The sequence below is a fragment of the Geotrypetes seraphini genome, chromosome 1, assembly GCF_902459505.1.
Source record: "Geotrypetes seraphini chromosome 1, aGeoSer1.1, whole genome shotgun sequence".
In the NCBI taxonomy this organism is placed as follows: Eukaryota; Metazoa; Chordata; class Amphibia; order Gymnophiona; family Dermophiidae; genus Geotrypetes; species Geotrypetes seraphini.
Window position 1 is genome coordinate 118,343,716 of NC_047084.1, and position 22,097 is coordinate 118,365,812.

Consider the following 22,097-nt stretch of genomic DNA (forward strand, 5'->3'; position numbering starts at 1 on the left):
GGGGTGGGGGGGGGTTGGAGTGTATGCGGGGAGTAAGGACTAAGGGTCTTGTTCGCGGAAGAGGTGTGTTTTGAGAAGTTTTCTGAAGTCTAGGTAGGTCGGGGCCTCTAGCATCATTTGGGCTAGCCAAGGGTTCAGCTTGGCCGCCTGGAAGGCGAAGGTTTTGTCGATGAATCTTTTGAGCTGGCATGATTTTATGGAGGGGAAGGTAAACAACTGGATTCTGCGGGATTTCTTGTTGGTGCAATACATATTGAAATGTGGGGAGAGGTATTTTGGTGAGAGACCAAATACTGTCTTGTAACAGATGCAGGCGAACTTGAAGAGGACTCGGGATTCGAAGGGTAGCCAGTGCAGTTGGTGGTAGAAGGGGGTGATGTGTTCCCATTTGTTCAGGCTGAAAATGAGGCGGACAGCTGTGTTTTGAATCAGTTTTAGTCTTCTGGTGATTTTCTTTGTGGAGCTTAGGTAAATGATATTGCAGTAGATCGGAGAAGGTTATCATACCGCTGTACCGGGCCATGGTACGCCCCCACCTGGAATACTGCATCCAGCACTGGTCTCTGTACATGAAGAAAGACACGGTACTACTTGAAAGGGTCCAGAAAAGAGCAACTAAAATGGTTAAAGGGCTGGAGGAGCTGCCGTACAGTGAGAGATTAGAGAAACTGGGCCTCTTCTCCCTTGAAATGAGAAGGCTGAGAGGAGACATGATGAAACATTCAAGATAATGAAGGGAATAGACTTAGTAGATAAAGACAGGTTGTTCACCCTCTCCAAGGTAGAGAGAATGAGAGGGCACTCTCTGAAGTTAAAAGAGGATAGATTCCGTACAAACATAAGGAAGTTCTTCTTCACCCAGAGGGTGGTAGAAAACTGGAACGCTCTTCCGGAGGCTGTTATAGGGGAAAAAACCCTCCTGGGATTCAAGACAAAGTTAGACAAGTTCCTGCTGAATCAGAACGTACGCAGGTAGGGCTAGTCTCAGGGCCTAAAGTCCGCAGCATGAGTGGACTGCTGGGCACGATGGACCTCTGATCTGACCCAGCAACGGCAATTCTTATGTTCTGACCTGGGCAGACTGGATGGGTCATTTGGCCTTTATCTGCCATCATGCTTCTATGTAATCACTAGGACATCCAAATTCCAATAATCAAAACATTTTCCTGGACATCTGGCAAGACATTTCATGAACTTTGCATCCAGAGCTCCAGAGGGCATATTGGGAAGAATGATTGGGTGGGTTTGGGCGTGCTTAATTTAGAAGTCTTGTGGTTCCTAAGACATCCTGGATGGAACTTAGACATTCAGTGTTGCATCTATTTTAGAAGCATCTAAGTATCCAATGACAAATGGATCCATTAAGATATTACTTCCCCACTGCTGACTGACCACCTCCCTCCCCAAAATATCTTAATGAAAGAGTACATACCTGTCTCTAAAACAGCAGCACTTGGTATGGGAAAGCCTAGTAAAGCATCACACAAGTGTTTTAAGTAACCTGGTGAATGGGCTAGAGAACCATAGAGAGCAGGACCCAGGCCCATAAGCCACTCTAACCACTACATTTATGGTGGATAGTGTGAGTCCACCAAAACCCTACTATACTCCTATATAGTGCCAGCTGCAGCCATAAGAGCTGCTGGGGTGGTAGACAGGTGGGTATAGGAGATTTTGGGGAGTTGGGGGGGGGGACTCACCATAAATTAGAAGGGGCTTATGGTAAGACATACTTCTGGCACCCTTTATGTGAAATTCAAAGCAATGCCCTCTAAGGCTTCCCACTGCTCTGTTGGCATGGCTGTGTGGCTAATCCATCATAATAAAGCAACATCAAGGAGATAGCAGGCCAGTTTCCATTAGTAGCAGCATTTCATGCCACATTTGACAGCGTTATCCATTGAAATAGAGAACAAAGGAAGGGGAGAGGCAGGTTTAGGAGGAAAGATAAGGAGTTCAGTCTTGGCCATGTTTAATTTTAGGTGGCGGCAAGACATCCAGGAAGAAATATTGGCCAGGAAAGCTGAGATTCTGGTTTGGATCCCTGTAGAAATTTTGGGTTTGCAGTAGAGAGGTAAATTTGTGAGATGGTACCTGAAGCCATGAGAGGAAATTAGAGTTCCAAGGGAGGAAGTGTAAATGCAGAAAAGAAGAGGTCCCAGGATAGAGCCTTGAGGTACACCAACTGATAGCAGAATGGCAGTGGAGAAAGATCCTCCAGAGCATATGTTAGCAGTGCGACTGGAGAGATCGGACGTAAAAGCCCTGAAATCCAAGCAAGGACAATGTTTCAAAGAAAAGGTGGTGCTCTACAGTGTCAAAGGCCGCAGATAGATCAAGGAGGATAAGGATGGAGTAGAGGCATTTGGATTTGTCCAGGAGCCAGTCATTGAAGACTTTAGCAAGAGCAGTTTCCATAGAACAGAGTGGGATGACTCGCGACAAGAGAAAATCAATACAATGTTGGTGAACAGTGCGTTCAAGTAGCTTGGATAAGAAGGGGAGGACAGAGATGGGGGTACTAATTGAAGGGGCAGGTAGGGTACAGAGATCTATTTGTCAGAAGTGGCATAATTATGGCATGTTTGAAGGCATCGAGTACAGTTGCAGTAGAAACATAGAAACATAGAAAGTGACAGCAGAAAAAGGCCAAGGCCCATCGAGTCTGCCCACTCCATTGACCCACCCCCCTAGTTAATCGCTCTCTGATGACCTTTTCCCTCGTAGAGATCCGACATGAGCATCCCATCTGTTCTTAAAATCTGGCACGCTGCTGGCCTCGACCACCTGTACTGGGAGCTTATTCCAGCTGTCCACCACTCTTTCAGTGAAGAAGTACTTCCTGGTGTTGCCATGAAACTTCCTGCCCTTTATTTTCAGCAGCTGTCCTCTTGTGGCCGAGGGTCCTCTAAGAAGGAAAATATCATCTTCTACCTTGATGCGACCAGTGACATACTTAAATGTCTCAATCATGTCCCCTCTCTCCCTACGTTCTTCGAGAGAGTATAGCCGCAATTCGTTCAGCCTTTCTTCGTATGATAGATCTTTGAGCCCCGAGATCATCCTGGTGGCCATTCGCTGTACCGACTCGATTCTCAGCACATCTTTGCGGTAATGTGGCCTCCAGAATTGTACGCAGTACTCCAGATGAGGCCTCACCATGGTTCTGTACAAAGGCATTAGGACGTCGGGCTTCCGACTAACAAAGCTTCTCCGGATACAACCCAGTATTTGCCTAGCCCTGGATGAAGCCTTCTCCACTTGTTTGGCCGTTTTCATGTCTTCGCTGATGATCACCCCCAAGTCCCGTTCTGCGGCAGTCCTTGCTAAGGTTTCTCCATTTAATGTGTACGTTCTGCACAGATTATTGTTGCCAAGGTGCATGACCTTGCATTTGTTAGCATTGAAGTTAAGCTGCCAGGTCGAGGACCAATGTTCCAATAAAAGCAGGTCTTGCGTCATGCTGTCGGACAGATTGCCGTTACTCACAATATTACATAGTTTGGCATCATCGGCGAATAATGTTATTCTACCTTGAAGCCCTTAAGTCATGTCTCTTACAAATATGTTGAAAAGGATCGGGCCCAAGACCAAGCCCTGCGGCACCCCACTGATTTATTTAATTTATATGTTGTTTTGTTTGTCCAATTGTATGTGAGACCACTATCTAATGGCTTTTTAAATTGTACATCGCTTAGAAAATTTGTATAAGCGATTCATCAAATGGTAATAAAACTTGAAACTTGTAACCTCCGACGTTTTAGAGATGGTACCATTAACAACCACCCTCTGAAGTCTACCACTCAGCCAATCGTGGACCCATGCTGTAAGTGTTTCACCTAATCCCATCGATTTCATCTTGCTCAATAGCCTGCGGTGGGGGACGCTATCAAAGGCTTTGCTGAAGTCCAAGTACACTACGTCTAGGGACTCTCCCAAATCCAGTTTCCTTGTTACCCAGTCAAAGAAACTGATGTGATTGGATTGACAGGACCTACCCTTGGTGAATCCATGTTGGTGGGGATCGCGTAGTTCCTCCTCGTCTAGTATCATGTCTAATTTGCGTTTCATGAGTGTTTCCATGAGTTTACTCACTACCGATGTGAGACTTACCGGTCTGTAATTCGCAGCCTCTGTCCTGCAACCTTTTTTGTGCAGAGGAACGACATTAGCTGTTTTCCAGTCCAAGGGGACTATTCCCGTGCTCAGGGACAGATTGAAGAGTACGGATAATGGTTCTGCTAGGACGTCCCTGAGCTCACTGAGCACCCTGGGATGTAGATTGTCCGGCCCAGTAGACAATGATAGGTTAAGGATTTGTCAGTAGGAGACATGGTGATGAGTAGACAGGTGGGGATGGGATCAGAGGAGCAGGTAGTAAGTTTGGAGGAGAGAAGATGTGTAGTTTCCATCCCCAGGGGTCAGTGGAAGGTTGGTGGGTAGACGGGAGAGGTGGCAGTGATTCGGTGAAGAACTAAAGTGGTAGATCCTCCCCTTCTCCCGACTCGTACCTGCAGGGGTCACCCGATTTCCTGATTAGCAAATTTTCCACAGCAGTTGGGGGGGTATGTGTTTAATAAATTCAGGCTTAGAGATTGGTTTCTCGGCAAGCACAGAATGGAAGCCTTAGAAGTGCTTCTTGCTTCATTTTACTTACAAAACAGCAGGGGGGGGGGAACCCTTTGGAACCTTGGTTGACCTTTTCTTTCTACAGGAACAAAAACTCCTACTAGTACTACGGTACGTCTAGGAAACATTGGCGGGCTTTTACGAAGCTGTGCTGCCAGGCAGCTCAGACTAAACACTGAGCCATCAACAGGAACAGAACAGGCTACGGCAGAGCATCTTTGTAAAAGGACCCGATTGTGACTCCAAAGCCCAAACTGCTGGGGGAAAGAGGAGAAACAGCGACAGCTCCTTGTGACCCTGGGCAAGTCACTCAATCCTCCACTGTCGCAAGTACGTTAGATAGATTGTGGGCCCAGCAAGACAGACAGGGAAAATGCTTGAAGTACCTGATTGTAAACCACTTAGATAACTTTGATAGGTGGAATATAAATACCTAAAAATCAATCAATCAAATGTTCCATCTTTGCCTCTGGGCAATAAATATGACCAAAAAGTGGATATAATGCTTGTCTTTGTCGTTGGCATTTTTATTTTGCTAGTTTTAGATTTATACACATTTCTTTCTTTTCTTATTTGGTACTTTGGAAACACATGCACAGAATGTCACGCCATTAGTATCTCCTGAATATGAGAGAGAGACGCATGCACACAGAGAGTCTTCTCCTTGCGCTTGGATTCCACCGCTAGGTTTCCACTTTCTCATTAGCGATGTGGATGTGTTTTACACCGTTGACCGATATCCCTGGCAGATTAGGATCCTGATGAAACCGTAGCTGAACAATTGGTTTCTCACAGATCCAGTGAATGCGATTGCTGCAGGACCACGTAAATAGATGTCTTGAAATCAGAATTCCACAGGGATCATTGTAATAACTCATAACTGGAAATCTATTGTGAAGGAGAAAAAAAGGGAGAAACTAATTATTCAATCATTTGAATTTCAAGGGTAAAAGTGGCAGTCTATAAGATTTTTTTAAATTAAATAAATATAAATAAATACCGTATTTTCACGTAGATAACGCGCACCCGTGTAAAACGCGCACACGGGTATAGCACGTGAAAAACACAAATTTATGTACAGAAATTTTTATATACCGCGCACATCCGTATACCACGCATGCTGCCCGACTCTCCTTTCGCCCGCCCCGACTCTCCTCTGGCCACCCCAACTCTCCTTTTGCTCGCCCCGACTCTCCTCTCCCCCTTGAAGTCCTGTCCCCACCCTGAAAGCCTGATGCCCCCCCGACGTCCGATTCACCCCCCCCCCCGCAGGACCGCTCGCACCCCCACCCCGAAGGACCACTCGCACGCACTCCCACCCGCACCCCCACCCTGAAGGACCGCTCGCACCCCCACAGCCTCCCGACCCCCCCCCATCATGTAGAAGCTCCTACCGGTGTCCTGCTGCTTCCTCTTGGCGGTCCCGACTCCCCGACACGATCGGGGCAAGAGGGAGCTCAAGCCCTCTTGCCCCAGCCAACCGCGGCCCCCCCGACACGATCGGGGCAAGAGGGAGCTCAAGCCCTCTTGCCCCAGCCAACCGCGGCACCCCCGACACGATCGGGGCAAGAGGGAGCTCAAGCCCTCTTGCCCCCCCCGACTCCCCGACACGATCGGGGCAAAAGGGAGCCCAAGCCCTCTTTCCCGCCGACTCCCCAACTCCCCGACAATATCGGGCCAGGAGGGAGCCCAAGTCCTCCTGGCCACGGCGACCCCCTACCCCCACCCCGCAGTACATTACGGGCAGGAGGGATCCCAGGCCCTCCTGCCCTCGACGTAAACCCCCCTCCCCCTAATGACCGCCCCCCCCAAGAACCTCCGACCGCCCCCCCAGCAGACCCGCGACCCCCCTGGCCGACCCCCACAACACCCCCACCCCCCTTCCCCGTACCTTTGTGTAGTTGGCCGGACAGACGGGAGCCAAACCCGCCTGTCCGGCAGGCAGCCAACGATGGAATGAGGCCGGATTGGCCCATCCGTTCCAAAGCTCCGCCTACTGGTGGGGCCTAAGGCGCCTGGGCCAATCAGAATAGGCCTGGAAGCCTTAGGTCCCTCCTGGGGGCGGGGCCTTGGGCACATGATCGGGTTGGGCCCATGTGCCTCAGGCCCTGCCCCCAGGTGGGACCTAAGGCTCCCGGGCCTATTCTGATTGGTCCAGGCGCCTTAGGCCCCACCAGTAGGCGGAGCTTTGGGACGGATGGGCCAATCCGGCCTCATTCCGTCGTTGGCTGCCTGCCGGACAGGCGAGTTTGACTCCCGTCTGTCAGGCCAACTACACAAAGGTATGGGGAAGGGGGGTGGGGATGTCGTGGGGGTCGGCCAGGGGGGTCGCGGGTCGGCTGGGGGGCGGTCGGAGGTTCTTGGGGGGGCAGTCGTTGGGGGGAGGGGGGTTTATGTCGAGGGCAGGAGGGCTTGGGATCCCTCTTGCTCATAATGTAGTGCGGGGTGGGGGTAGGGGGTCGCCGTGGCCAGGAGGGTTTGGGCTCCCTCCTGGCCCGAACAACTAGCGGGGGGGGGGTTGCCAGGGCCAGGAGGGCTTGGACTCCCTTTTGCCCCGATCGTGTTGGGGAGTCAGGGGGGGGCAAGAGGGCTTGAGCTCCCTCTTGCCCTGATCGTGTCGGGGGTGCCGCGGTTGGCTGGGGCAAGAGGGCTTGAGCTCCCTCTTGCCCCGATCGTGTCCGGGGTGCTGCGATTGGCTGGGGCAAGAGGGCTTGAGCTCCCTCTTGCCCCAATCGTGTCGGGTGTTGGGACCGCCAAGAGGAAGCAGCAGGACACCGGTAGGAGCTTCTACATGATGGGGGGGGTCGGGAGGCTGTGTGGGTGCGAGTGGTCCTTCAGGGTGGGGGTGCGGGTGCGGGTGGGAGTGCATGCGAGCGGTCCTTCGGGGTGGGGGAGCAGGTGCGTGCGAGCAGTCCTTCGGGGTGGGGGTGCGAGTGGTCCTGCGGGGGGGGGGTAGGTGAATCGGACGTCGGGAGGGGAACTATGTAAAAAAAATTTGTACAACGCGCTCACGCGTATAACGTTCAAGGGTATGCGCGGTACGTAAAAACCACGTATAACGCGCGCGTTATATGCGAGAAAATACGGTAACTCCTCTTAGAGGGACATTTAGTGAACCAGCTATATGGAGAGATTCACTCAAGACAGTGTACAACAGATATAGCTTGATAAATAAGTTACATAATACAACTGAGACAAATGACCAGAGAAAATATAACTTTCAGATGCCGTTTTAGAAGCATCTACAGGCTTTTGCCATTTTCTCAGCAACTGCTTCAAATTTTAAGGAGAAATTTCCCCTATTCATTTAGGGATCCTTTTGCTAAACGGCACTAGAGGTTTCTACTGTGGGCCATAGGAATACTATGAGCGTCGGAGTATTTACCTCACCGGCCCGTTTAGTGAAATCCATCGTTAGCCATCAGAATTACGTATTACTTTAAAACAGCATTTAATTATCTTAAGCTATGCTGATGTTAATGACATTTTAGCGTTACTACCTAGCAATTTTTGCATGTCAAAAAACTTTGAGCTAAAGCACAGTAAAATAACTTATTTATTCAATTTTCTATACTGTTTTTCCTGGGGAACTCAGAACACTTTATATGAATTTGTAGTCAACCACTCGAGCCTTTTTCCCTGTCTGTCCCTATAGCGTCACAATGTATCTGGAGGATTAAGTGACTTGCCCAAGGTCATAAGGAGCAGCATGGGTTTGAACCACTCCCCAGTAATGTCCAACAATAGTTAATTACAATATATAGAACCACCAACAAATGCCAAAATGACACTGGAGGTAATTCTTGGGAACAAGCCTCAGAATATTGAGTATTAAGTTCTCACCCTTTCAGGGTTCTTTCAGAGAGGAAGACACTTCTTTTCTCTTACTCACATTCACATCACTGGCTTGAACCCATCCTCCCTATCGTCTTTCGAACGTCAAGTATAATTTTTATTTCTTCAATGATTTACATTAAAACTACTATTTAATACTAAAGGGGCTCTATAGTTCATTAATACTAAAAACTATTTAAATGTCACAGTTCATTTCAGAAACTCAGAACCGACAGAAAGTGCACTAGTGCAAAAAGTGTACTAGTGCTTAAAGGTGCCATTTCAAAAAGTGCATATGTGCTGTAAACTTTTCAACCTCATAGAGCTTAAAGTACTTAGCTTTTGTTCTTATGCTCTTTAAGAAACAGGAACGTTGCTTGCTACTCTCAATCCAACGTGGCCTACATTTCACGGGATCAAATTACATCCCCGCTGCGTCAGGGAAGAGTCTTTTTGCAACGCTGGAAAAATGCTGTCCCCCCTTTCTTTGTTTTCCTTCTTTCTTTCTGTCTCCCTGCCCCCTTTCTTTCGCTTTCTCTCTCCATGCCCCCTATGTTCTTTCTGTCTCACCTTTCTTTCTTTCTGTCTCCCTACCTGCCCCCTTTCTTTCTCCCTGCCCTCCCCCAAGCCACCACCGCCGCCATCGGGGAACGGGCCCCAAGCTGCCTGCCGCCAAGTTCTGAGCTGTCCCTGCTTCCCGACACTAAACTAAACTAAACCTTAAGTTTATATACCGCATCATCTCCACGGATGTGGAACTCGGCACGGTTTACAAGAACTTAAAATATAGGAAAAGAAGGGAAAAAAAAGGTTTACATGAACTTATATATAGAAGAGAAGAGTAAGGGGGGATAGAATTCCATTTTAGTGAAAAGCCAGGTTATCAGTTGCTTGCGGAATAATTGGAGGGAGCCCAGGTTCCGCAGCGGGGTAGTAAGGTCATTCCAAAGTCCTGTGGTTCTGAAGAGAAGGGATTTTCCCAGTTTGCCTGCATAGCGAATACCGTGTAGAGAGGGGAAGGATAGTTTATACATGGTAAACAAAAGCGCCGGGCCAACCAGCCTTCCACCCGACATTAATTCTGACATCAGAGAGGAAGTTCCAGGCCAGCCAGGCAGTGATTGGCTGGGCCAGAACTTCCTCTCTGATGACGTCGGGGGGGAGGGGGGGAAAGCTGGTCAGCTCGGCGCTTCTGTTTACCATGTCAGGAAAGCAAATGTCCATGGAAAAGCAGGTAGAATGTGAAGGCAATGCGAGTCTATCATGGAGCTCAGGATGGGCTCCGCAATCAACTCACATTGCCTTCGCGATCTACTGGTCGATTGTGATCGACCTTTTGGGCACCCCTGGTCTGTGGTTACAGAAACAGACCTTAACTTCTGGGCTCTCACTGCCCCTCCTCAAACACACAGGGTTTAACAATCTTTACACTTATCCAGGTCTGGCTCTAGTCAGACCCTGAAACACAACTCATAAACTCTACTGGTTTACCTTAGCCAGTCATTTACCACAGTCTCACACACAGCAAACCCCTTGCTTGGAGGTCACTGCTTCCCAAGGCCTTTACTTCAGCCTATGGCTAGGGAAGGTGGAGTCTCTCCTCTCCCGGGGACCTTTCTTGCCTGACATTTCAAAAAATGAAGACCATTGTGGTACCAAGGTTGGAAGCAATGGGAACGAACGGTAAATGATTTCAGAAGAGCAAATTAATCTAGTGCAGGAAGCAAGCAATGTGCTATCTCATCTGCTGGAATAATGACATGTTTATGGAATCATCAGGGACAGTAAAAAGTAAGGTCGAATGATCTGACTATGAAATAGGTAAAGAAGACAGACTGGAAGATAGGGAGTAGCAGGAAAAGTTATAACAAGATCTAACTTGTGTCTTGTTGCATAAGACAGAAACAAAACATAGGAAGGCCCAGATTGGAAAACAAGAGATTCATAATCGAAACAGAAATACATCTAAAAACCCGCCTAAAATGGCACTTGGATGACCTAAAAGTGCTGATAATTGAAATGGATTTTTAGACTTTTTAGGCCTCTAAATGCCTAGAGCTGAAAAGGGCATTTTAGGAGGAGTGGTGAGGGCGGGAGGTGGGCCAACCTAGACTTAGTCGTACTGCAACTATAACTGAAAGTTTTACAAGGCTGCTTGGACAGAATAATAATAATAATAATAATTTTTATTCTTATATACCGCCAAAGCCATGGTAGTTCGAGGCGGTTTACAACAAGAAGAGCTGGACAATCAGCGAATAAAAATTACAGTGGTATCATTAAGTACAAGTGGAGAGGGAGGATACAAGTTGAGTGGGAGTAAGACAGAGTGAAAGACACAGAGAGAGGTGTCGCGTAAATGTAGGAAGCTTACATGGTAAGGCATTAAGAGATCTTGGTTACAAATCGGTTGAACAGGTTTGTTTTAACTAGTTTTCTAAAGTTAAGATAGGTTGAGGCATGCTTAATGATGTTACCCAACCAATCGTTCTGTTGGCCTGCCTGGAAGGCGAGAGTTCTGCCCAGAATCTCTTGAATCGGCAGGCCTTTAATGTTGGGTGGCTAAACATGTGTACTTCTATGTAGTGACTTAGGCGATCTAAAAACAGGTCTAGGTGCCAGAAAATATCCAAAGTGACCAGATAACCGCTGCAGGGACAAAGTACAGACTCCCACACACTCCCCCAGTGATCACTGACCCCCACACTGCCATAAAAATCAGAATGAAAACGTACATACCTGCCTCCAGAACATCAGCACCTGGCATAGGAAAGCCTAGTAAAGCTGCACAGAGGTGGCTTAAGTAGCCTGGGGGGTGGGCTAGTGAACCATAGAGAGGAGGACCCAGGCCCATAAGCCACTCTAACCACTGCATTCAAGCTGGAAAATGTGAGTACACCAAAGCCCCCCAAAACCCTAATGTACTGCCATATAGGTGGCACCTGCAGCCATAAGGGAGGGCTATTGGGGTTGTAGACAGGTGGGTATAGTGGGTTTTGGGGGACTCACCATGACCTGCAAGGAAGTTGTGAGATGTTTATGTGACATCCTTTTGCTGAAGTTTACAGCAGTGCCATGTAAGGTACCCCACTACCCTGTTGCCATGTCTGGGTGGCTAGTCCATCACTTTGCTGGCCCCTCCCATGTCCAAAAGGTCTTGTTCTAGGCATTTGGACATGGATGAGAATATGGTATAAAGATAGACGTACTAGTGGTTTGGACGATCAAACAGCTGGACGTAGAAGTAGTCAATATTTTAAAAAAAAATTTGGATATATTTTTCAAGAATGGACATTTGACACTGCCGACTTTGGGCCCAAAATGGACTTAGACGTTTCTTTTGATTATGCCCCTCTATGTAACTAAACCCCATGACCAACTCACCTGGGTAACACATGTTTATGCTTTGTGTTCGATTCATGTGCTTGTTCCTTGGTGACATCAGAGTCTGAGTTTGCACCTTGTGGTGAACTGAACCCTTTAATAAATAAACTTACCTTGACTCCATACCATCCAGCCATACCCATCTGTCATTTAGGTAATTCACACCAACCCAATACTTGTTACCAATTGGTAGGAATTCCTAGAAATAAAAAGAACAGTCCAATGGATCTTCATTCTGTCCATTCTAGAACTCCACTAATATACTATCTACTCCGCTTATAGAATTCACCCAAACCACTTACTGGCTTCCAGGAGGCCTTCCTTATATCTTTCTAAGTGGTGTGGTGTCTTTCATTTAAAACGCATTCATATGAATACAATTTAATCTTTAATTTTCTTTAACTACCTGGGAAACACATGGGAGGAAGAGAAAGTTCATTTCTTCTTGTTGCCTCAGCTTTAAGTGGTGGGAAGATATTCAAGAAGATAGAGAAATGTGAACAAGATGTGGACAGGATATCACTGCACTCCTAGGTGCAGATTACTTGGCACATAATGATTGGTAAAAATTCACAAGTAGTTCTGGATATGAGGGACGGGAAAGGGAACTTGCCACAGGAAGTTGTGGTGGCCATTTTGAATCTCAGAGCTGAGCAGGGCCTTTGCTTTTATTTGTTCTGACCTGTTTTAATATTTTGTGTATGTAACTTTTTTGTAAACTGTTTTGGAATAAAACAGTATAGAAATTTTAAAAATAATTAATTAATTAATCAATCTCTCACTGAGCACCATATATATTTATTTATTTTAGCAATTTTTACTTATGGAGTTACATCCTCTTATTTTTAAAATGATATTTGCACTGAAGATCTTTGAGTTTTTAATAGATTTATTTCTCCTGATTGGTTTTAGTTTCTGAAGATTATTTCTTGAAAAAAATAAAATAAAATTCTTCATTTATACATTTTCAAACATTTGACAATAAAACAGTCAAAAAGAAAATAATACAAATAATACAAATAGAAAAATAATACAAATAGAAAATTTACAAATAGAAAATAATACAAATAGAAAAAATCTATTTAGTAAGGGTTAATTATCCTTACTTCTCATTATTAAAAGGAAAATAAAGTCCAATCCTAAGTATAAACTGGGTCTCTTTTCCCTGGAGAAGAGAAGACTTAGAGGGGATATGATAGAGACTTACAAGATCATGAAGGGCATAGAGAGAGTAGAGAGGGACAGATTCTTCAAACTTTCAGAACATAAAAAAACAAGAGGGCATTCGGAAAAGTTGAAAGGGGACAGATTCAAAACAAATGCTAGGAAGTTCTTCTTTACCCAACGTGTAGTGGACACCTGGAATGCGCTTCCAGAGGACGTTATAGGGCAGCAAACGGTACTGGGGTTTAAGAAAGGATTGGACAATTTCCTGCTGGAAAAGGGGATAGAGGGGTATAGATAAAAGATTACTGCACAGGTCCTGGACCTGATGGGCCGCCGCAAGAGCGGACTGCTGGGCGCGATGGACCTCAGGTCTGACCCAGCGGAGGCATTTCTTATGTTCTTATGTTCTTATATATTTATTAGGGCTCCTTTAACTAAGCTGCATTAGGGCATTAACGTGCGAAATTGCACATGCTACAATGCCCCGTGTGCTAGACGCTAATGCCAGCATTGAGCTGGCGTTAGTTCTAGCCGCATAACACGGGGTTAGCGTGCGCTAAAAACGCTAGTGCACCTTAGTAAAAGGAGCACATAATTCTCAATAAGTGGAGACGGAGCTGAAATCATCAATTCTAAATAAGAAAAGGGGAAAATAAAGACATAGCTTGACAGCCCGAAAACAAATTTCTCAAAACGGTTTTACTTAAGAACATAAGAACATAAGCAGTGCCTCCGCCGGGTCAGACCACAGGTCCATCCTGCCCAGCAGTCCGCTCCCGCGGCGGCCCAAACAGGTCATGACCTGTCTAAATCACCAGAAGGGGCCCCCATGCCACCTTGGTTTCCTATTGAGTCCTATCTTCCCATCAAAGTCCTTGCCCTCCGGTCTTGCACATGCACGACCTGTTGGGTTTCTATACTTATTACCTGGTTAGCTTTCTATACTTGTGTTACATCTCAGCTCCTCCCTCAGTATCCCACGATCCCTTTATCCCTCAGGAATCCGTCCAATCCCTGTTTGAATCCCTGTACCGTATTCTGCCTGATCACTTCCTCCGGTAACGCATTCCAAGTGTCCACGACCCTCTGGGTGAAAAAAAACTTCCTTGCATTTGTTTTGAACCTATCTCCCTTCAGTTTCTCCGAATGCCCCCTCGTACCTGTTGTCCCCTTCAGCCTGAAGAATCTGTCCCTATCCACCCTCTCTATGCCCCTCATGATCTTGAAGGTCTCTATCATATCACCCCTGAGCCTCCTTTTTTCCAGAGAGAAGAGCCCCAGCCTATCCAACCTCTCAGCATATCGGCAGTGTTCCTGCCCTTCTCATACAAGAGGAGCTCTAAAGTTTAGTAGTTATAAATTTAGGAAACATATCTATTATCCTTATATACCATAACACATTTACAAGGGTAATGCAGGACAAAGGTTGCCCCCAACTGCAATACCTGCAGTCTTAACAAAAGAAACGGTTTTCTCCTCTTCTGAGTAGGTCAGGCTACATTCTCACTATACTAAACTAAACTAAAACTTAGCCTTATATACCAGGTCTTCAACCATAGGAAGCTTGACACGGAGCGACCTAGGAAACTGGGGATGTTCTCCCTTGAGAAGAGGAGACTGCGAGGGGATCTGATCGAGACTTTCAAAATACTGAAAGGATTCGACAAAATGGAGCAGGAAAAGCAGTTATTTACAGTGTCCAATGTGACACGGACAAGAGGACATAGACTGAAGCTGAGGGGGGACAGGTCCAGGACGAATATCAGGAAGTTCCGTTTCACGCAGCGAGTGGTGGACACCTGGAATGCTCTCCCAGAGGAAGTAATTGCAGAATCCACTGTTCTAGGATTTAAGGGTAAACTAGATGCACATCTCCTTAAGAGTGGCATAGAGTGATACGAGTAAGGGTAAATTAGATGCACATCTCCCTTGAGAAGCATACAGTGATATGGGGACTAAAACTAGGCCAGGGTACACCTGGCAGGGCCTCCGCGTGTGTGGATCACCAGACTCGATGGACCCAGGGTCTGATCCGGAGATGGCAATTCTTATGTACTTATGTTAACAATACATGACATAAAGGGTACATCTCTATATTTAAAGATCAAGTTTAACATCCAATCCCTATCGGAATCTATGGCGAACTGTACAAGTAATGTTCCAGAAACTTGAGCCTCAGTATCCAATCTCTCTAGGAATTTAGTCAAGTCAGATACATTGTGTTGATTAGGACTTTGAGATTTTATCCTCCTGGGCAGGTAATGAATCTTTGAGAGAGGCGGATATTTTTTAAACATGTCTAAGGCTGTTATTGAAAAAAACTTATGGGAAGTTTATCACCCTAAGGTTACACTTCCTAATTGAGTTTTCCAGCATTTCATATTTAAAATGAAGATTTCCACTATCTCTAATCCAAGTTAGAGCTTGTGCTTCCACAGTTTGTAATCTGGTATCCCAGTCAGCCGACTTATTTTCCAAAGTAGAAATCTTGCTCTTTATCTCCAAATTTTCTGAAAGCACCGTTGTGCAACGAGAAGAAAGTTGTTGAATTTGATTACCCAAGGTTAACTGCATATTAGATATAGCTTCCAAGATGGATTCCATATTAAAGACCTTAGGTCTCTGCAAAGGGACAACTTCCAACCTGATATCCCCTGTAATTACAGTACCTGAGAAATTCTGGGGAAATATGTAGAAAGTCCTCTCCATGGATGTACTTCAAGTCCTCCACAGGGCTCAATGTTAGAACCTCCTGACTACGCTCAGAAATGGCTCTCCCACTCTGCTGGGGCAGGAAGGAAGTGACCTGGGCAGGCTCAGCATCTAACATAGGCTCCATAGCATCAGGTCATACTGGTGGACTTTGTTCTTCTGGAGACAAGATGGCACCCTCGAGGGAGTACTTGTTCGCTTCAGCCTGCAAACCTCTTCCTGCCAAGGATCCCTCTGGTTGCTGTGTACTGGAACAACATTCGACGAAGGCGTCAATCAGGCCAGCCACCAAACCTGATAGTTCCTCTTCACCATAATTATGGCTAGAGAAATTTTTGCAAGAAAACTCAGACGGCGTCTGCAACCAAACTTCAAGCTGCCATCTTAGGTAAGCTCCGCCTCTCTGAAGACTATTTCAAAGCCATCATAGCACGTTATTAAAACCATATGGGAAAGATAAGCGTTGCCATACTGGAATAGACTGAAGGTTCATCAAGCCCAGATCTTATTTACAACAGTGGCCAATCCATGACAAAAGTATGTACCTGGCAAGATCCAAGAAATATGTACTGGGTTTTCCAATTCCTTCTTAATATTGACTTGTAGAGAGCCATTTTCAGAAGGATGTCTAAGTCCAACTTTGGACGTCTCCCGCAGGACCCTTCTAGACATCCTAGCCCCTAGGACATCTATCTTTTTGGGCCATTTTCAAAAATCAAAACATCTAATTTTAATGGACTGGCCACACAGACATGCCAACAGAGCAGTGGGGCTCATTTCACCATAATCTCCTTATAGTGTGTGGTAAGCCCTCCAAACCTCCCCCAAACCTACTATACCCACCTGTCTACCACCCCAATAGCCCTTATGGCTGCAGTTCCTCTTGTATATGGCAATGTAGTAGGTTCTGGATAGGTTCACACTTTCCACCATAAATAGAGAAGGTAGGGTGGGATATAGACCTGGATCCTCCTCTCTATGGTCTACTACTCCACCCACTAGGCTACTCCAGACACCTGCTTGCTGCTCTACTAGGATGTTCCATAATAACTGCAGCTGTCATAGAGGCTGGTATTTGCTGTTTTTCTTACATCTTTTGGGGATGGGAAGGGAGTCTGTGACCACTGGGAGAGTGTAGGGAGCTTGCTTTCATCCCTCCAGTGATCATCTGGTCAGTTTGGGTACCTTTTTGGCTTTGAAAACAGGTTTAACTCTGAAGGTCTAAATTTTACCCTAGATGTCTTCAAAAAGGTTTGATTATCCCTGCAAGTGCTAAGCCTGCCCAAAACATGCCTCTAATATGCCCCCCCACCCCCACCCCTTAACATTTAGACGTCCTAGAGGGTGAATATGCTGCAAGACATCAAAAAAAGACCATTTTGAAAATCAGCACTTGGACATTTTCACATTGTTCTTTGCAATTTGTGTATGTGGTCTGTCACTCCTTGGAGTAGAGATGCGCAATTAGTTCTTTTTCTGTCGTGTGGTTTTCATCCAGTGCTTATTGGTTATTACTATTTTTGCAAGTTGGATGGTGCTAGAAATTATGCATTCACTTTAGCTAAATCTACAGTATGTGGGCAGTACTTATGCAATGATCACTTAGTACGTATATGCACTGCTAATATTTGTATGGATAACAGTGCTTAATATAATGAACATGCTACTAATATCACTCTCAGGAGATATTTGATTGAAGTCCAGAGGAAGGCTACTAAAATGGTGTGTGGTCTTCGTCATAAGGCATATGGGGACAGACTTAAAGATCTCAATATGTATACTTAGGAGGAAAGGCAGGAGAGGGGAGATATGATAGAGATGTTTAAATACCTACATAATGTAAATGTGCATGAGTTGAATCTCTTTCATTTAAAAGGAAAATCTGCAATGAGAGGGCAAAGGATGAAGTTAAGAGGTGATAAGCTCCGGAGTAATCTAAGGAAATACTTTTTCATGGAAAGAGTGGTGAATATTTGGAATGGCCTCCCGGTGAAGGTGCTAGAGATGAAAAATGTATCTGAATTTAACAAAGCTTGGGACAAGTATGTTCACTCTCTAAGGAAGAGGAGGGGATAGTAGATGGCATGGTTAGGCATGGAACGATACAAAGTAAAACCCACAGTAAGTTATATCCTGCTTTTGCATCCACCATCTCAGCATGCTCTCTCCTTTATCTGCCAAAATCACTGGTGGTCCATGGCCACCCTCCCACCTCTCTCTATACCCCCATCAATGCTGAAAATCCATTTTTACCCGATCTGTTGGTTCCTTGAGCATGGCCAAGTGAGCTTCTCTGGACACACAGTTCTGTTGACTGGAGTTCCAGTTTTTGGTTTCCTTAGATACAAAGTAACATTTTCCTTTCCAGGGTCTCCATTCCTCTGGACAGAACTTGTATTCCTGACCTGTGTGTAAAAGAGGTTTTTTAAAAATAAAAACCAAACCAATATATGTGGAGCAGTGGTCAAACAATACAATACACAAATCTAATCAAATGGAATTCCCACGAAATAGATAGGTGGTATATCATCAAATATCTGTCAACTAAGAGGTAGGAAAAGCCTCAAAGATGGAGCCACCACTTATATAGGTGTTTAGTAGTCTCACATTTGCTCACATTCAATCATCGGGAAAAAACCTGCCCATAAGTTGTTGTTTTTTTTTTGTTTTTTTTAAGTTCAATAATTTTTATTAAATATTTTGAAAAATACAGGAAGCAGTTCAAGTACATAGAAACAAAATAAAGCTTTCTGTATAAAGAATCTACAAATCTATATTTAACTGTAGAGGAGCAAAACAGTAAGAAAGGTTCCAAGTATTGGAACTGCGTGTGAAGAATATATAAGAAAAAGAAGAGGGAGAACAAGAAAGGAAAAGAAAAGAGAAAAGAAAGAAAGAAGAAAAGAGAAGAAAAGGAAGACAGGAGTGTCTAAGAAGCAGAGCGTACATAGGAATCCAGGAATAACCAAGGTGATTTGTTGTGCTTCAAATCTATGATACATACACAGAGAGTTCCACCAAAAAGTATAATCTAGTAGCGAAGGTGATTTCCAATTTTTCAGAATGTGCATGAGAGCAGTCACAAACATGGTATCGAGTTTAGAAGGACAATTTGATTGTGCGAAACAGGGATGTTGAGAGCGAAGGATTACAATGTCCATAGAGATCTCTTCCAAGCAGTTAGTAATAGATTGTATGGTGTTCCAAACGTGAGTCCAAAAGGAGCGGACCAGAGTACAGTGAAAAAGCATATGATCAAGAGTACCCTCCTCTTTCAAACAGTTCCAGCAAACAGAGTCTTGTTTTAAGTTGGCTTTCCACATGCGAAATGGGGTCCATATTGCCTGCCACATAAGAAAGAACATTGATTGTGAGACTCTAGAAGATAAAAGCGGGCGGTTTGTTGAAGACCAAAAGAGTTCCCAATCAATGTCTGAAAGCGGAGTGGTAAGTATAGCATCCCAGTGTTTCATAGAATGTGGTGAAAAAGTGAAGGAGTGATCTCTTAAAATACTATAGAAGAATGATATCGACTTGCCTTTTAATAGAGTCAATAAAGACCAGTGGCAAATGGTATTTTTGGAGGTCATGTAGTCAAATTGTATATGCATAGAAGACAACACTCCAGTGAAAGAAAGCCACTGTGAATAAACAGAAGAAGGCAACGAGTATGTAAAGCAAAGTATATCAAAAGGAACTGACAAATTTAGAGTAGACAATTGATGGACAAACCATATACCTGCCCGCTGCCATCTTTTCTTGAGAGGGATTTGCCATGGTTTTGAATTTTAGAATTGTTCCAAAGGGACATGAGTGGGCTAACATTAATTGAGATTTCAGCCAATGTATCTAGAAGATAAAGAGCATGCTGCGTTGAACCCAACAAAGAGTACCTTTTCAAGTGTCTGGGTACTGACACCGTTAGTAAGCAGGAGATGTGTAAAGGCGCACATAAAAAGCACTCCATTTCAAACCAGGCAGGAAGATCTTGGGGGGAGGAGCTAGTGAGCCAGTAAGCTCCATATTTAGCTAGAGAAGCAATATAGTAATGATAGAAATCAGGAAAGTTGAGACCACCGTTGATCTTAGAGGCTTTCAGCTTGGCGAGAGCGATTCGAGGTTTTTTCTTGTTCCAAATGAATTCAGATAGCTTCCTATTTAGCCAATGAAAAAACGATTTCCAGCATAAAAGAGGAAGCATAGAAAGAGTGTAATTAATTTGAGGGGCCAGAGTCATTTTGATGGATGCTATTCTACCCCACCAAGACAAAAAGAGTGGAGACCATCTAGATGTAGTGTTTAGAACTAGATTTTTGACTTTAGATATATTAAGATCTTGAGCATGAATCGGATCCTTATGTATTAAAATCCCTAAGTATTTCACAGCTTCATGTGACCATGAGAAAGGAAAGTGAGCCAGATCTGATGGAAGTATATTATCATTCAAAGGGAAGATCTCAGATTTCTCCCAATTGACAGAGTAACCGGAAAGGAGGGAGTATTGAGTGACAATATGAATAAGATGAGGAAGAGAGAGTAGAGGGTCCCTAAGAAAAAGTAAAACATCATCAGCATAAGCTGCTAATTTGAAGTCTCGATCAGAGGAGGGAATACCTTTAATTAAGGGGCTTTGTCGAATAGCTGAAAGGAGTGGCTCTAACACTAAATTAAATAGCAATGGTGAGAGAGGACAGCCCTGTCGAGTACCTCTGTAAAGGGAAAATTTATTGGATAGAGAGTTGTTAACCAGAATACGAGCTGTGGGTTGATGATATAGCGTTTCTATCCAATCTGTAAAGAATGGGCCAAAATTATACCACTTCAGGACACGGAAAAGAAAAGGCCACTCCACCCAGTCAAAGGCTTTTTCAGCATCAATAGCTAGGCCTATTACAGGGTCTGACATTGTTTTAGCGTGAGCGTTAATATAATGAAAAAGACGCAGGTTATCTCCTATATATCTCTGTTTAATGAACCCTGTTTGATCTTTATGTATAAGAGATGGGATCACTTTGGTAAGTCTTAATGCAAGTAATTTTGCCATTATCTTGTAATCTAAGTTGAGGAGAGAAATAGGGCGGAAGTTTTTAACCAAAGTGTTGTCTCTGTCAGGTTTAGGGATTACTACAATGTTGGCCTCAGTGAAATTGAATTGTTTGTCCGGAGTGGAATGGAGAAATTCATAATATTTAAGGAGATGAGGAGCTAAGATGGTGTGGATTGTTTAAAGAATTCGTTAGTGAAGCCGTCCGGGCCGGGGGCTTTCCCAGTAGGAAGGGAAGATATGGCTTTTTCAATTTCTAATACAGTTATTGGAGAATCAAGTTCCAATTTAATAGGATCTGATATGGTCGGATGCGTTAAAGAGGTAAGAAAGGAGTCTATATCTGATTCAGAAGCAGCAAATTCAGATTGGTATAAAGAAGCATAAAAATTTTCAAATTGAGAGGAAATTAAAGATCTGGTTTTGACTAAATGACCTGATGGATTCTGAATAGCCATGATATGTAGTCTTTTGGATTTAGTTTTTAGGTATCTGGCCAAAGGGCGACCCATTATATTATCTCCCATGTAATGACCAGAATTAGAGATAAAGATATCACGCCTGGCTGTATATGAAACTAAAGTATTATATTCATATTTGAGATTTCGGATACGTTGGAAAGTAGCTGGGTCATGTATGTGATTAGACATATGTTGTAATTCTAAGGTTTTGATAGAGTTTTCTAATTCTTTTTCCTTTCTCATGGACTGTTTCTTTTTCCAAGAGGCAATTTTGATCAATTCACCTCTAAGGGTTGCTTTGTATGCTTCCCTGACAATTGAAGGGCAAATTTCAGGATCTTTAGAGTTGTTTTCAAAAAATTCCGCAGTGAAAGAATTGATTTTTTCAACAATTTCCTCATCTAGGAGTAAGGCGTTGTTCATTCTCCAAGAGGGGGATTCTTTACGTGGAGCCGAGATGGATATATATAAAGAGATGGCAGCATGATCCGTGAGAGAGATTGGATGTATAATAGTATTGGTAAGATCTTGAGTAAGGGAAGAGGATAGGAGGAAAAAATCAATTCTCGAGTATGTGTTATGTGGTGGTGAAAAATGTGTGTATTCTCTTCCTTTCGGGTAAAACAAGTGCCAAGGATCTACAAGGGAGAAGGCGTCCTTTAAAGCATGAAGAGCTGTGAAAGACTTGGATTTGGAGGGCTTGCAAGAAGAAGATCTGTCAATATATAAATCTTGAATTTGATTAAAATCCCCTCCCAATATCAGAGAACAAGTACCAAATTCAACCAACGCCAGCTGAAGCTCTTTGAAAAAATCTGGGTGGTCTTTGACCAGGCCATATATATTAAGAAAAACAAAATTTGTTG

The 22,097-nt window shown here is 44.5% G+C and overlaps 1 protein-coding gene across 1 annotated transcript in view; it reads right to left on the reverse strand.

Moving 5' to 3' along the window:
- Window positions 1–5,149: 5,149 nt before the first annotated feature.
- LOC117352671 (natural killer cells antigen CD94-like) overlaps window positions 5,150–22,097 on the reverse strand; it is a 40,373-nt gene continuing 23,425 nt past the window's right edge. Inside the window, exons 4-6 of the mRNA XM_033929249.1 lie at window positions 17,980–18,131; window positions 11,961–12,046; window positions 5,150–5,517 (exon numbers count right to left, since the gene is read on the reverse strand). Of these exons, the coding sequence (XP_033785140.1) occupies window positions 5,313–5,517; window positions 11,961–12,046; window positions 17,980–18,131 (443 nt within the window). The 3' untranslated portion in view covers window positions 5,150–5,312. The remainder of the gene's footprint in view (window positions 5,518–11,960; window positions 12,047–17,979; window positions 18,132–22,097) is intronic.